Raw genomic sequence first — 14,736 nt, forward strand, 5'->3', positions numbered from 1 at the left:
AGTGCAAAAATGGATATTTAAATATACACAAATAAGTGTATAAAAACATGCAGAACCAAGAGAGTTTTTTTTAACATTCTATCCATCTATTGGCTTCACAATGGTGCCAAAACTTCACCCTCAAGTACAAAGTTCAGACTACCGCTCTGTTTGTATTGATTGTTTATGTCCTCACCCAGGCTTTTAAATCAGATTACACCAATCTATGACAGCTTAACCAATCTAGCTCTTGAACCAGCATTAGTCTGTAGTAGCCATTAGTCTAAAATGGAGCTGTTGGCACTTTTTTCCACGAAAGTCCAAAATAATCGGCTTTCACTGTCGGCAACATCAGCAAGGCTGAACAAGAAAAGGAAAGGAACTCTAAGCACCCAGCGTCAGGAAAGAAGAGCTGGCAGAGCTTGGGAAAAGTAAGAAGATTGACTGGCGTGAATAAACTGGAGGCGTGTGGCGTATAAAGACTAAAACCATTAAACTGTACCTTATCTCCCTGGTAGCTGGAAGGTAGCTGCCAGAAGTGAGGCTCCTGGCTGTGGTGGTCAAAGTTGGTGAATGAAAGCTGTGTTCCATCTGTGGACACCTCCACCGAGAAGCCATTACTGATGCGGTTGGTGCGTTGCCGGTTAACAAGAGCGAAGCCTTGAGCGTTTCCGGGGGCAAACACAGTGGTGATCTAAGGACGAGTGATAAAACCAAAGAAAGGAGAAATCTTAACAGTGTTCAGACCTTCAATAGTTTTAAAAGCACAAAAGCTGAAAGCATGTCTGCAGGCCTTACAACATCTCTGTACAAGGAAGAGCTGGAGCACTGCTGAGTGACTCCCATGCAGAAGCACGCCAGGCAGCCATCTTTGTTGGCAGGGCTGAGGTGGAACGCGCCAGGCTTGCAGCTGGAGCATGAAGGACCCTCCACGTTCATCTGCACATTGAGAACACACAAAGACATATAAAATCCTCTGCTTGGCTGCGTACAAATGTGGACAAATGATACGATAAAGGCGTTGGTGTAATTTCTTGTACGTGCCTTGCAGCGGCAGATCCCGTTTGAACTGCAGCCTTCGCTTCCTCGCTGGTCGCAGTTTTGGCATCTCTCTGCAAACAGGAAATCTCTGTTCAGTCTGAGCCACGATACAAACAAATACGCAGGATTTTACAGCCCCAATTAGTATTTGGTTCATCTTAAACAGTCTCTGCGAGATAAGCCAAATATTAAAAATCACAGGAAGACTCATGGAAGAGGAAATCAAACAAAGCTGCTTCAAAAGCAAACTGATTTCTAATGTTTTTCTAACAAAGTTTAATGCACTTGCGTCCAGTCATTTCACGAAACAGCATCCTACAATCAAAAAATAAACTACATGCTCAAGCAACACATACCGCTTCCTGGAGTGCAGCTCTGTCCATGTTCAGGATTGCCGGTGTATCCAGGAGCACATCTAAAGGAGGAGCGAAAAACACCACAGTGAATCAAAGAGACTGCTTACTATGAGACTAACCAGACTGGGCCTAAAACATTAAAAAGATTTAAAAGATTTGCAAAGCGTTCTCTTTACATCTGTAAGATGGCAAACCCATTTTTCTTGGAAAACTGGTCCATTAAATTGAGGTAGTCATTTCACCTCCACCCTGCTAACCAAATCAGCACTGAGGAAAGTGGAACGACACCAAAGTCAACAATGAAGAACCAGAGAGCACAGGTAGCCTTTTTTTTTTTTTTTTTTTAAATGGTGCTAATTTACTTCCATGAGATTTATGGATTGCCTGCAAGTTTCTTCATTTGGACTGCTTGGTAACGTGGTAGACCAATGTTTGAGCTTGTGGGAGGTTCAATTTAAAATGTAGCCCTGTTCAATGTAGTATTTAAGCCTTGACTTTGGGTGACATTGTTTTTGAATACTTTCTTGTGAAATAAGAGGAACTGTTGTACTTTTTCATGCTGTTCATCCATTCATCCATCCAGCCAGTGGATTTTGCTCCTGGTTTTAAGTTGTTTATTCTTACATAATGTTGAGTCGGTATAACTGGGCAACCTACGATGGCTGGATCTAGATTTTATATGAATTGTAGCATATTTTCCTGAGGTAAAGTTGCATTGAGTAGTTCTCCCCTTAAGGATGTGACTTACAATAAGCATGCTTGATTTTGTAGAGCTCTCAAGTCAAGTGTAATGAAGCCATCAATCAAGATCTCTAGTCTACCCTCAAGGTGGCTCAGCCTGTGTATTCCAGTTCCTTGATTTGGGCTTTCCTGTTATTCTCAGACTTTCCGGCTAATTCTTCTGCTTCCTAATGCTATTCAGGCTCCCATTCATGTCTGATATGTTGCTCTCCAGCATGATCAACCAGTTGTTGAAGCAGTTCATGTTCTTTTAAAGCTCTGATGTTAAGTTTTAGGGCTGAAAGTTTACAAAGAAAAACCCTCTTGCCAAGGGTTATGTTGTTTGTGACCATACACTCTGGAGGAGTACCCTTTTGGCTTATAAGCTCTTGTGGAAATTTTTGAGGTTGCAGTTTTAGGCCATAAAAGAACATCTTCCCTTTGGTCGAGATTGTTCCATATTGGCTCCGGTCCAACACCTGCCTTTTATCAGCACCGGCATAAACTACATGACCGCATTCCTCAGAGAAGACTCTATCCAGCTGTTCTTCTGGATAAAAGTCTCCACAGCTGTCAGGACTCTCATTTCTTGAAACGTTGACAGCCATAATCAGAGAGAGGTGCTTCACACCATGTTTCTTGTACACATCACATCGCTACCTCCGACACTAAACAAACCTTGGCACTCTGAGATTCACAAAGAGATTATTCGAAATGCTGACATTTCGACCATGCTGAAAAATTCTTCTAGATATGGACATGATATGCAACCTCACAACCCCATAACCCCACAGATGTTTACACTTTAAACCAGAGAAAAGAGCTTTATAATAGAAGGCTAAATAAAAGGGGTCCAAGCACCTCTAAAGCGAAAGACAGCAAAGCAATACGGGACAAATGGTGGCCTCAGGAAAAATGCAAATTCAAGTCATACTTTGCTGAACAATTGCGAAAGACAGTTCATTAACACAAATAGGCCTTGCCCCAGATTAAAAATGTGACTCAATCTCCATGGAAAGCTGAGCAAATTTCAGTACTCTTATTGCATAAGGCTTATGCTAAAAATCATCACAAACTAAACCTCACCCAAAGACATTTTCACTAGTATGGGTGGGGTTAATGCATGGTTCTACATATGGCGCTATAGAGTTTACACATTTAGGATTGTAGGAAGAAAAGAGAGAGAAAGAGAGAGAGAGAGAGACAGAGAGAGAGAGAGAGAGAGAGATGCAAAAGGTCAACACGGTATGGTGCCTGAGAGGATGACCTCTCCAAATACAGCCCAGGATCCCCAGAGCACTCAACGGAAAAACAGTCCCATCATTTTCTAAATACTACATTAGGACAAGGAATGAAGAGCTTACCTCTCACAGCGCCTTCCACTATAACCAACAGGACAGTTATTGCAAGTAGGCTGTCCATCTGTGTCTAAATAGCAAGACTTTGTCTCGCTGTGGAAGAGAGAATTCACATGGATAGGAAGTCTAGCACGGGCTGATATATTTTTAACATTGTGTATGATGATATGGCCATGTTGGACTAACCTGCTTCCAGAGGCGGGTCCAAAACAAGGGCATGGTCTACAGGCGTGTACACCGCCAGTCACTGGATCACCATAGAAACCAACGAGACAGCTTTCACATCTGGGCCCAACTGTGTGGTGCTGGCATTGCTGTAATGGGAAGAACGACACGAATCACGCACTATGCCTGCCCATCATGAACCTTCAGGTTTCACTCTCAGTAACATGGTTTTAAAATAATAACAATTTACATTTTTAGTCTTTATGACAGATTTATATCAATGCGTTCATTCTAATACGTTATCATTTCTAAAGTAACAGCTTATTCACAGGGACTTGTATGTTGGATGCAGCACATAATTAAGTCTAGTAGTAACCTGAATAAAAAAAAAAGTGTTGTTATTTAACAAAGGAAAACATTTAATTGTTTATATGTTGAAGCTTTATGTAAGGAGATGTTTATTTAACATTTATGGAAGGAGTCTCCAGTGTCAGGACAGAAGACTTTGCTCTTTCCAGTTTCTGAATAATGGAAAGCTTCCATTACAGCTGCTTTAATGGAAGTGATAACTGCTAACTACCTTGTTTCGCAGATGTTCCATACTATGATACGTAACTATAAAAAGATAAAAAGTATTTTAATTTAAATAAATTAAAAATTGTAATTATTGGCAAATTGCTGTGGTGTAAGAGGAAAAAAACAGTTCTGGATAGGATGTTATTGAAAAATACTTTGGGGTTGGATCAGTAACTGTATATTTTCCTATAATAGATCTGTCCTAAGTGTTTTATTCCTTACTTAAAATGTTTCATTAGGTCATGGGCAGGGCTGTACAGAGACAAAATCTGAGACAGTGAGTCATGTCTAGACCCAGAATCCTGCCAGCTTCACAAATTAGAAAAACTGAGGAAATATTAGCAGTAAGTCTGAGAGGTTAGGAGTTTTCACTGGGTAATTAGTGACTGTTTCGTTTATGGCATTGAGAGGAAATTAAGAAATTATCAGCGTCCATTTTCGTTCACTGATCACTTGTTATAAAACTCCAACAGAAATTGGAGAGGATTAACACTTTTGAAATGTAAAATATGACATACATCAGTTCTAGTTATTAAATTTATAACAACACTGGCAACTTCAGTAATATCACTTCTACATACTTAAAAAGGGATACAGGGACACACTTTGAATATGCGCTAGTGTATGTTTGTGTGTGTGTGTAAGTGTAAAGGAATGCTCACGCACCAAGCATGCGCCTGTCTCTGAGTCACAGCTACTAGCGTGCCCATGGCACTCACACTTCTCACAGGTGCCAAGGTAGAGGCCTGATCCTGTGCGTGTATATCCCACATCACAATCCTGCAAACAAAGTAGAAGTCAATGTGAAAGAGTTCACATTAGCACGTGATATCTACAGAGTTGATAACTTTTGTTTGTTCGACAGTGCATATCTAAATCTGATGATTCAGAGATAATGTGAACCTCCGCCCAAACTACAAAGCAGAGGAAACAGATTGTATATTTATAATTAATGTGTAATCCTCATCCTGCCAGGTGTGTTGGGTTAATGACTCAATGTTTAAATTTCGTTCCGGATTCTTCGTTTGAGCTGATGGAGGTGGTGTGTTGTACCTGGCAGGACGGGCCTCTGTAGCCTTGAGGACAGGCGCACTCCTCCACTTCAAGAGCCCTCTCGTTCCCGGTGGAATGTGGCACAGCAATATCCATCTGGATATCAGCAACACTGCACGGAACACAAAACCAAGAAATGAACACCAGCAGCCATAACACAGACATACTACAGAACACAGACTCATGTTTGTAATCATGTATCTATCTGGAGATCAGTCAGTGTATGTATTATCATATACAGTTGAGGTCAAAAGTTTACATCCCCCTTTCAGAATCTGCAAAATGTTTATTATTTTACCAAAATAAGAGGGATCATACAAAATGCATGTTATTGTTTATTTAGTGCTGACCTGAATAAGATATTTCACATAAAAGATGTTTACATATAGTCCACAAGAGAAAATAATAGTTGATTTTATAAAAACCACCCCGTTCAAAAGTTTACATACCCTTGATTCTTAATACTGTGTTGTTACATGAATAATCCACAGCTGTGTTTTTTTGTTTACTGATAGTTGTTCAAGAGTCCCTTGTTTGTCCTGAACAGTTAACCTGCCTGCTGTTCTTCAGAAAAATCCTTCAGGTTCCACAAATTCTTTGGTTTGATTTTGAGATCCATCTTTTCACACTGAGGACAACTGAGGGACTCATATGCAACTATTACAGAAGGTTCAAACACACACTGATGCTCCAGAAGGAAAAACCATGCATTAAGAGCCGGGGGGTGAAAACTTTTGAACAGAATGGAGATGTGTACATTTTTGTTATTTTGCCTAAATATCATATTTTTTCATTTAGTACTGCCCATCAGAGGCTACAGAAGATACTTACATGTTTCCCAGAAGACAAAATAAGTTACATTTACCCTGATCTTCAAATTCAAAAAGCTCCCCCTGGAGCATCTGTGAGCGTTTGAACCTTCTGTAATAGTTGCATATGAGTCCCTCAGTTGTCCTCAGTGTGAAAAGATGGATCTCAAAATCATACAGTCATTGTTTGAAAGGGTTCAAATACACAAAAAATGCTGGAAAACCAAAGAATTTGTGGGACCTGAAGAATTTTTCTGAAGAACAGCAGGCAGGTTAACTGTTCAGGACAAACAAGGGACTCATGAACAACTATCAGTAAACAAAAAAAACACAGCTGTGGATCATTCGGGTAACAACACAGTATTAAGAATCAAGGGGATGTAAACTTTTGAACGGGGTGGTTTTTATAAAATCAACTATTATTTTCTCTTGTGGACTATATGTAAACATCTTCAATGTGAAATATCTTATTCAGGTCTGCACTAAATAAACAATAACATGCATTTTGTATGATCCCTCTTATTTTGGTAAAATAATAAACATTTTGCAGATTCTGAAAGGGGGATGTAAACTTTTGACCTCAACTATATTTACATCAAAACACTTTTAAATTCTCACATCTGATTGGTCAGGAATTATAGGTTTAAATTAACGTGTTGAATCAAATGTGTTATCATTTCTCTAGTAACTCCAGTAGTCATTTCTCTGACTTGTATAGCTGACGCTCCATGTAATATAAACCTAATAATAACGTTTAGTTGACATTTATGGAAGGAGTCTCCAGTGCCAGTGCTTTGTAAGTTTTCCACTATGGGAAAGTCTTCAGGATGGTGTGCTTTTTGGTTTCTCTGTGACATGACTTGTCATGGGAATGACTGTTTATAGCTGCTATAAGTGATAAACTTGTTTTGCAGACATTCAGCAACTTTAAATGTAGCTAAAAACTGAGAAAAAAAAATATGATGTTCATTAACTAATAAAAGAATGTAATCGTTGATTGCGAAAGTTAATTTTACTGATTCTGAGAAAGAGTTTGCGGCTAAACAGATGCAGACAGAGAACACAGCGTAGGCACCTGCTCTCGGCCATGTTGTCTGCGTAAGTAGCTCTGATCATGAAGACAGAGACGTCAGCCAGGGCCATCAGCAGGTGCTCTCTAGTGCACGGCTGTCCATCAGCTCTCCTCCATGCAGACTAGAAGAAATGATTTACATTTTACACCACTCCAAAATCAAAAGCATCAAATGAGAATTTTTACTAATACAGCACAGGCCCTCAACAACAGCGTTTCAACTGATGGAAATAAACGGATCTAGTTAGAGCAGGAAAAATTTGTGAAAGAAGGTTCAAATTAAATAATCAAACTGCACACATTCAGTATTAACACACCTCTCTGAAGGGCACGGTGAAGGTGGCAGGGACTCGGGGCAGCGTCTTGGTCTGAGAGTAGTGCTCCAAGAAGATGCTGTTGCCCTGGAGAACCACATCGGGCTTGTTTTCGATCACCACTGAGCGGGCGCGAGGCTCGTAACGCACCTTGTAGCGCAGCTCTCCTCCATACGCAGTCACCTTTGTGGGGTAAAAAAAAAAAAAAAAGTTTTACAAAAGCTTCATATTTTTCCCTCATCTGGAGAAAGTCACTCTTAACTCATAGACACATCCAATTTTAATTTAAATGCATTTTCTGTTTTATTAGTTCGGCAACTTTTCCACCTCATTAAAGCACACACCCTTATTTATTTATTTTGCTATTTTGTACTGTTTAATTTTCTACTGAGATACTGAGAAACTCTAAATTAATATGTCACACATGTCAAAACTACACTTATACCACAGTGCTTTTGAATTCTTGATTCTGATTGGTCAGAAGGTGTGTATCAGTTTTCTATAACGGCAGCTCTGGCAGTAGCGCCACATAGCTGCAATGTAAATAACTTAGTATAAATAACTGAAATAACCCTAAGCTGAAAATATGCTTATATTAATGTGCTTGTTCTTATACTTGTTCTAAAGAATGGATTTAAAAAGGGTGTAATTGTTGCTATGGTGAAGCTTTCCACAATGAGACATTTAATCAGCATCTTTGGAAGGAGTCTCCAGTGTCAGGCGCTTTGTATCAGTTTTCAGACAGTGGAGAGTCTTCAGGATGGAAGGCTTTACACTTTGTGGTTTCTTAGTAACATAAGCTGCATATTTTACCTTATTAACTTTAAGAGAGGATAAAAGAAGAGAGGCTGGTGCTGCTATAATGTAAGTGAGAACAGGAACTAATCTGTTTCTTTGACATTCCACAACAATAAATGGATGAAAAGTACCATGTAAGGTTCTTTAATCAATAAAAAAGTTAATGTTAGCAGATTGCTATTGTAAAATAATAATCAACTTTGTGGTGGTATCAGTGATTCCACTCTGCAACAGGTCTCATCACAGCACCCTGTCGCTGATTATTACAAACTTTTCACATTTATGTGAGCAAGAACAGACGCACCTTGTCTCCTCGGAAGCTCTCGGGCAGCACCCAGTAGTAGATGTCATTGGGGATGCTGGTGAAGGAGCGATAGACGACCTCGGCGCCACCTCTCTGGGTGATGCCGTCACTGATAGTGCGAGTATTGCCTTCGTTGGCGAGAGAAAACAGCTGCCCATTGATGCCACCGCGTACCTTTAGACACAACCAGGAAAGATTCCATCACTGATATGTGACTAGAGGATCTGTTTATCACCCTGGATCTGTTTATTTGTGAGATCTCATAAATAAAAACCTCTCATCTCATAAATAAAAAAAGTGCTTCCTCAAGTTAGGGACTATGAAACAAGAATTCTGGGTTATATCACTAATTCATTCATCTTCAGTTATGCTATATCACGGTCAAGATCACAGTGGATCCAGAGCGTAAAGCCCAGGAACTTTAAGCATCTGTTGAGTTCAATTTATGGTAGAACGGAGATTGAGAGGTAGAACCACCTCAATCCTATGTTAAACTGAACCTAGTATGCTAGTAGGTCTCTAAAGCCATTGATCCTGCTAGAAAACCCCTGAAACACTAATACACTACTTACAGCTTGCAGGTTTAAGCTAGCTAACCTGATGTCTGGTCCAGGTGGAGCTAGCACACTGCTTGGTCACTCCCATGCAGAAACACTGCAAACACCCTTCTGGATTTCCAGCGGATAGATGGAAGGATCCTGGCTTACACTCGTTGCACAAAGCTCCAGCCACGTTGGCCTGTAGAGCAGAACATTGCAAACAAAAGCCAAATGAAATAAATACACTGCAACGATGTTAAACCAAATGCAGGTCTAGATAAGATAAAAACGTTACCTTGCAGTTGCATGGTCTGCTGCTGGAACTGATCGTTCCTCTGTTATCACATCGTGTAAGATCTGCAAAAGGGTTAAAAATGACTTAAGAAGCAACCCTTGAATTATTATGAACTGTTCATTATACAAGGCTACAAACAGCTGGAGGCTTTTTTATAAATCTTTATAAAAAAAGATTTCATAAAAAGTAACAGAGACAGCATCTCCACTTCGTACCTTCGCTGTATGGAACGCATTTGCCGTTAGGCTGCAGAGGATTTCCCACATACCCGGACGCACACCTACGAACAAAAACACAACACAGGTCAGTTTTCTTCTTTTGAACAGCACATGCACTTATAGTGAGGATGACAGAATAGCAGGAAAAGTGTGAAGAGTGTGAAGGCCTCACTTCTCACAGCGGCGTCCCGTGTAGCCTGGTGCGCAGGCATCGCATGTGGCCTGACCGTCCACATCCAGGAAGCAAGTGTCTGAAAACCTGTAGGCAACAAGAAACAATCATATTCTTAACAGAAACGTCATCAACTGTCAATAATCGTTCTGATCAAAGGTTTATTCAAATTATTCAAGCCTCAGCAGATTGCTTAAAAAGGAAACATGACATGTAAGGAATAAACTATGATGGCACAGTGTAGCTGATTATCCTCCCATAAAAGCAATTCCTTAAGTGTTTTATTCCTCTTATACCACAGCAAATTGTCAAATTGTTTATATACTAAAGGACAACACTCATTTTTTGTTGTGAATGTAAATGTTTGTGAATGAGTGGAGTGCGATATGAAGCTCTAACCTGCGAGACGTCTCCGTGTAAGGACAGGGACAGGGCTTACAGTCATCTGGTCGACCCCGACTGGGATCACCGAAATAGCCGAGACGGCATTTATCACACTGTGGTCCCTCTGTGTTGTGCTGACAACTCTGAGAGAGGAAAAGAGGCAGAGAGAGAGAGAGAGAGAGAGAGAGAGAGAAAGAGAGAGAGCATTTTGTGAATTTTAAAAAGGAAAAAACACTGATTATGAAATACAAAACCGACAGAATTCAAATAAAACCCAGAATTAAAGGTGTCATATACCAGGCAGTGTCCGCTGATGGGGTCACAGGCACTGGCATGGCCGTGGCAATTACAGCCGGCGCAGGTGCCCAGGTAGGGACCCCCAGGTACCCGCTCGAACCCGGAAGAGCACGACTCGCAGGAGAGGCCGGAGTAACCGGGTGAACACCTATGAGACGTCACACATACGTTCACAGTCAGATGATGCTCACACTGGGTTAAAAGATCCCAGTATTGATAGAAGCAAAAATGTATAAGATAACATATATATATATATATATATATATATATATATATATATATATATATATATATATAAGATATACAACATGTATATAAGATAAGATTTTTTTTTTTTTTCTGCTTTCACACTGGTGACATTAGCATAGTCTATAAATTTTGTTTGTGTTGATAAACTGAAATAAAGAACCGTGGATATTTCAAAACTATAGATTAAACAACATTTATACAGTCATGTGAAAAAATTAGGACACTCCATTAAATATTCAGTTCTTTATTAAGAAATGTCAATTTCGGTTTAATCTTGTTTTAATTTGTACCTGTAGATGAAAGTGATGTAATTGCTTGTAAACAACAAAAGAATCACTTTGTTTTCACTTATTAAACAAAAGAAATCAACAAAAATGAGTATTTCAACTATGCCCTAATAGCTAGTGTTTTGGCTGAAATAACCTCAATGAGACATCGACTGGAAGAGAGTTTCCCCCACTCCTCAATGCAGAATTCTTTCAGCTGTGTGATGTTTGAGGGGTTTCTTGCATGCACAGTCCATTTCAAATCACCCCACAGGATCTCAATAGGATTTAGATCTGGGCTTTCACTTGGCCATTCCAGAACTTTCCAGAATGTTTTTTTACTTTTCAGCCAGTCCTTGGTGGATTTACTGGCATGTTTCGGGTCATTGTCATGTTGCAAGGTCCATCCCCAAACCATAACACTTCCTCCTCCATGCTTCACAGTGGGTATGAGGTTCTTTCGCTGAAATGCTGTATTTGGTTTATGCCAAACATGCCCTCTGTTATGGTGTCCAAATAATTCAATTTTAGATCTGTCCAAAGCTCATTATTCCAGAAGTCTTGGCATTTCTCTGTGTGTTCTTTGGCAAACTTCAGTCTTGCCCTCACGTTTTTCTTAGACAGCAAAGGTTTCCTCCTTGCACACCTCCCATGATAATTAAAAGTTGTGCAGTCTCTTTCTGATTGCAGATTCACGCACTTTGACATCGACTGTAGCAAGAGCTTGCTGTAGGTCCCGTGATGATATTTGAGGGTTTTTGGAGACTTCTTTAAGCATCTTGCGGTCTGCTCTTGGGGTGAATTTGCTCAGACGGCCTGACCTGGCCATGTTGGCAGTTGTTTTAAAAGTTCTCCACTTGTAAATGATTTTCCGGACAGTGGAATGGCTGATTACAAATTCTTTTGAGATCTTTTTATATCTCTTACCAGACTCATAAGTTCATAAGCTCTTTGGATCTCACCATGGTGATACCTCTCACTTTTTAAGAGCAAACCAAACTAAATGTCTGAGGTTTAAATAAGAAAAGCCTCCTTCAAAATGCTCTGTAACGATGTTCTAATCATTTGTGTCTGATGTGATACACCTGTAGGTAAAATTTTAAGTATAAAAAAATATGGGGGTGTCCTTACTTTTTCCTCACAAGAAATTGGATTTTTTTTTTTTAATTACATTTTACAGATCATTTAAAGAAGACTTTTCTTTGTTTTTATTTGTTTAGTTATATTACTTGAATCTCCCAATATTGTTAAAATGAAGATCAAATGTCCATATGTTTAACTATGATAAATAAAAACACAGGCTTTCATGGGGTGCCCTAATTTTTTCACATGACTGTATATATATTTATCTCTGGAAAATTGTGTGTGTTTCAGTTATGTTCATATAATCGTGTTCTTTCTGACAAACAATGAGAAACAAATTTCGGGATCCACACAAGCACTGAGGTGTTGGGAATATAACATGCTAATAATGTGTGTGTGTGTGAGACCTGCACTCCTCCACTTCTTTAGGCTGGCCCTGCAGGCTGAACACCCCGCTGGTGGTGTCCATGACGATGTCGCTCAGACCCACGCTGGCCATGCGGTTGTTGTAGATGGTGCGGATGCTGATGCTCTCCAGGTTAGCCAGGGTCATCAGGAGATCCGCGCGAGTCACCGGCTGCCCGGATGAGTGTTGCCAGTTTTCCTAAAATAACCACATGCTAGCATGAAAATACACTAATTGACATTTTTCATGAAAAAAAAAAACATTCATGCCCCAAAACATTCTAGGCTCCTGAGTCCTATAAGGGTCGACACAGGAGTTCACAAGTTTGAAGCCTAAAAGAGTCTGAGACTGAATCCACTCTGATATAATCTGAGGTGCTCTGTTTTTAGGCATTTACGGTAACTAATGTAAAAGCTAGCAACATTTACATCTGGCACACCTGTGCATAGTGACTGACCTCAGTAAACTTGATCTCTCTCTGGTTTTTAACATTGGGGTTTGTGGGAGAGCCGCGGCGGTAGATCAGTCTGTGGCCGTTACCCCTCAGCACTACATCAGGCTTGTCCACTGGCTCTGAGCCTTCTCTCTGCAGCAAGTAGCTCACCTTGTACCTCAGGTAACCTCCGTAGGAGTCCACCTGAAACACAGATATTGCCATCATGGCCACAAATGTATTAACAAGATGCATGGGCTTTTTCACAGGCAATCTTTACTGCATCAAAAATGGAAAAAAGTCTAATCGTTGGCAAACGGCTGTGGAATAACTCTTCGGGATGTGCTGTTATTGGAAAATAATCAACGTCTCAGTGTCACCAGTATCACCGCTTCCTGTCAGGCCGCATCACACAACCCCACTGTTGATCATTTTCCTATAGCAGCCTGCCCCATCATGATTTATTCCATACAACTGCACAAAATTCCTCATATCTACATCCAGGATAGTCTGTCAATAGGTTTTCTGCAGGAGCGTAAAATGACCTTGCTGCCCAGGAACTGGCGTGGCAGAGTCCAGTACGATTCCAGGTCCAAGAAACGGCGAGACAAATCCACCAGCTGGAACTCCTCCACCTCCGGATTAATCATCATCTGAGTAGAGGAGAGAGGCGGAGGAGTGCCTGGCCGAGACGGGAAGGACACATTGACTCCTGAAAGAGACAGGGGGAGAAGAGGGATAGAGGGAGAAAGAGTAGAAGAGGGAAAGAGTAGTGAGAAAGTGAGACAGAATGAGAAAGTGAGACAGAAGGATGTAAAAAAAGTTTAACCCTGCAGCTCTGAAAAATGTTTATGATGGAATATAGAAGTGTGTTTGCATGCATCAAATTTTGGCAATAATGTCATTATTACTTGAAATCTAATTAAAGATGAAAAAGTCTTTAATCCAACTCAAGATGTTCAAATCTCACACCACTTCAAGAACACCATGCTGTCTGCTACCTTTAAAGTTCTCCTCCTCGGTGAAGCGCAGTGAGATCTGACTGCGGTAGCGCCCGGTGCTGTGGCAGTTCTTGGTGATGCCGGAGCAGAAGCAGGGCACACAGCGACCGCCGACACTAAAGTGTCCTTCAGGACAGTTACCTGGGAACAAACACAGAGACACCGCATCGTTCAACACATAATTACTTACTTAACACAAAATAACACACTTAATTAAAAACTAAACGAACATCACACATTATATAGTAAGTTCCAAGAACCAAGTTGAGTCCTCAAACAAGAACTGTTTTCCTTCAAAAACTAATATAATTATGTCAAATATTCTACTTCCCCATCACTATCCCATCCCCAAATACTATTTATTATATAAACATACAGCAATGGTGCACAAAGGGCTGTACGAAAATACAATCATTAGACAGACAGACAGACAGACAGACAAGTTGGACAGATTAGTTGCATAGATAGACAGACGGATAGAAGTTGGATAGACAGACGGACAGATGGACGAGCAGGCAGACAGACAGACAGACAAGTTGGATAGAAAGACAGACAGACAGACAGACAAGTTGGACAGATTAGTTGCATAGATAGATAGATAGATAGATAGATAGACAGAAGTTGAACAGACAGACAGACAAGTTAGATAGACAGATAGACAGGTAGATAGACAGAGCCAAACAGACAAGTTGGATAGACAGACAGATAGATAGATAGATAGATAGATAGACAGACAGACAGACAGACAGACAGATAGATAGACGGACAGAAGTTGGATAGACAGACAGACAGAAGTTGGACAGACAGACAGACAGACAGACAGACAAACAGACAAGTTGGATAGACAG

The 14,736-nt window shown here is 40.4% G+C and overlaps 1 protein-coding gene across 14 annotated transcripts in view; it reads right to left on the reverse strand.

Moving 5' to 3' along the window:
* Positions 1-14,736, reverse strand: part of hspg2 (heparan sulfate proteoglycan 2) — a 116,576-nt gene that overhangs the window by 52,156 nt on the left and 49,684 nt on the right. For all 14 annotated transcript variants that reach the window (XM_053240938.1, XM_053240944.1, XM_053240941.1 and 11 more), the window contains 21 exons: positions 13,889-14,029; positions 13,433-13,599; positions 12,912-13,091; positions 12,456-12,652; positions 10,451-10,598; positions 10,169-10,296; positions 9,770-9,856; positions 9,595-9,659; positions 9,380-9,441; positions 9,143-9,283; positions 8,546-8,719; positions 7,447-7,626; positions 7,133-7,251; positions 5,249-5,360; positions 4,862-4,975; positions 3,641-3,768; positions 3,461-3,547; positions 1,377-1,435; positions 1,024-1,091; positions 778-918; positions 482-673 (listed from right to left, as the gene is read on the reverse strand). In XM_053240938.1, the coding sequence (XP_053096913.1) occupies positions 482-673; positions 778-918; positions 1,024-1,091; positions 1,377-1,435; positions 3,461-3,547; positions 3,641-3,768; positions 4,862-4,975; positions 5,249-5,360; positions 7,133-7,251; positions 7,447-7,626; positions 8,546-8,719; positions 9,143-9,283; positions 9,380-9,441; positions 9,595-9,659; positions 9,770-9,856; positions 10,169-10,296; positions 10,451-10,598; positions 12,456-12,652; positions 12,912-13,091; positions 13,433-13,599; positions 13,889-14,029 (2,690 nt within the window). The remainder of the gene's footprint in view (positions 1-481; positions 674-777; positions 919-1,023; positions 1,092-1,376; positions 1,436-3,460; positions 3,548-3,640; positions 3,769-4,861; positions 4,976-5,248; positions 5,361-7,132; positions 7,252-7,446; positions 7,627-8,545; positions 8,720-9,142; positions 9,284-9,379; positions 9,442-9,594; positions 9,660-9,769; positions 9,857-10,168; positions 10,297-10,450; positions 10,599-12,455; positions 12,653-12,911; positions 13,092-13,432; positions 13,600-13,888; positions 14,030-14,736) is intronic.

Source organism: Pangasianodon hypophthalmus, chromosome 16 (genome assembly GCF_027358585.1).
Source record: "Pangasianodon hypophthalmus isolate fPanHyp1 chromosome 16, fPanHyp1.pri, whole genome shotgun sequence".
Lineage (NCBI taxonomy): Eukaryota > Metazoa > Chordata > Actinopteri > Siluriformes > Pangasiidae > Pangasianodon > Pangasianodon hypophthalmus.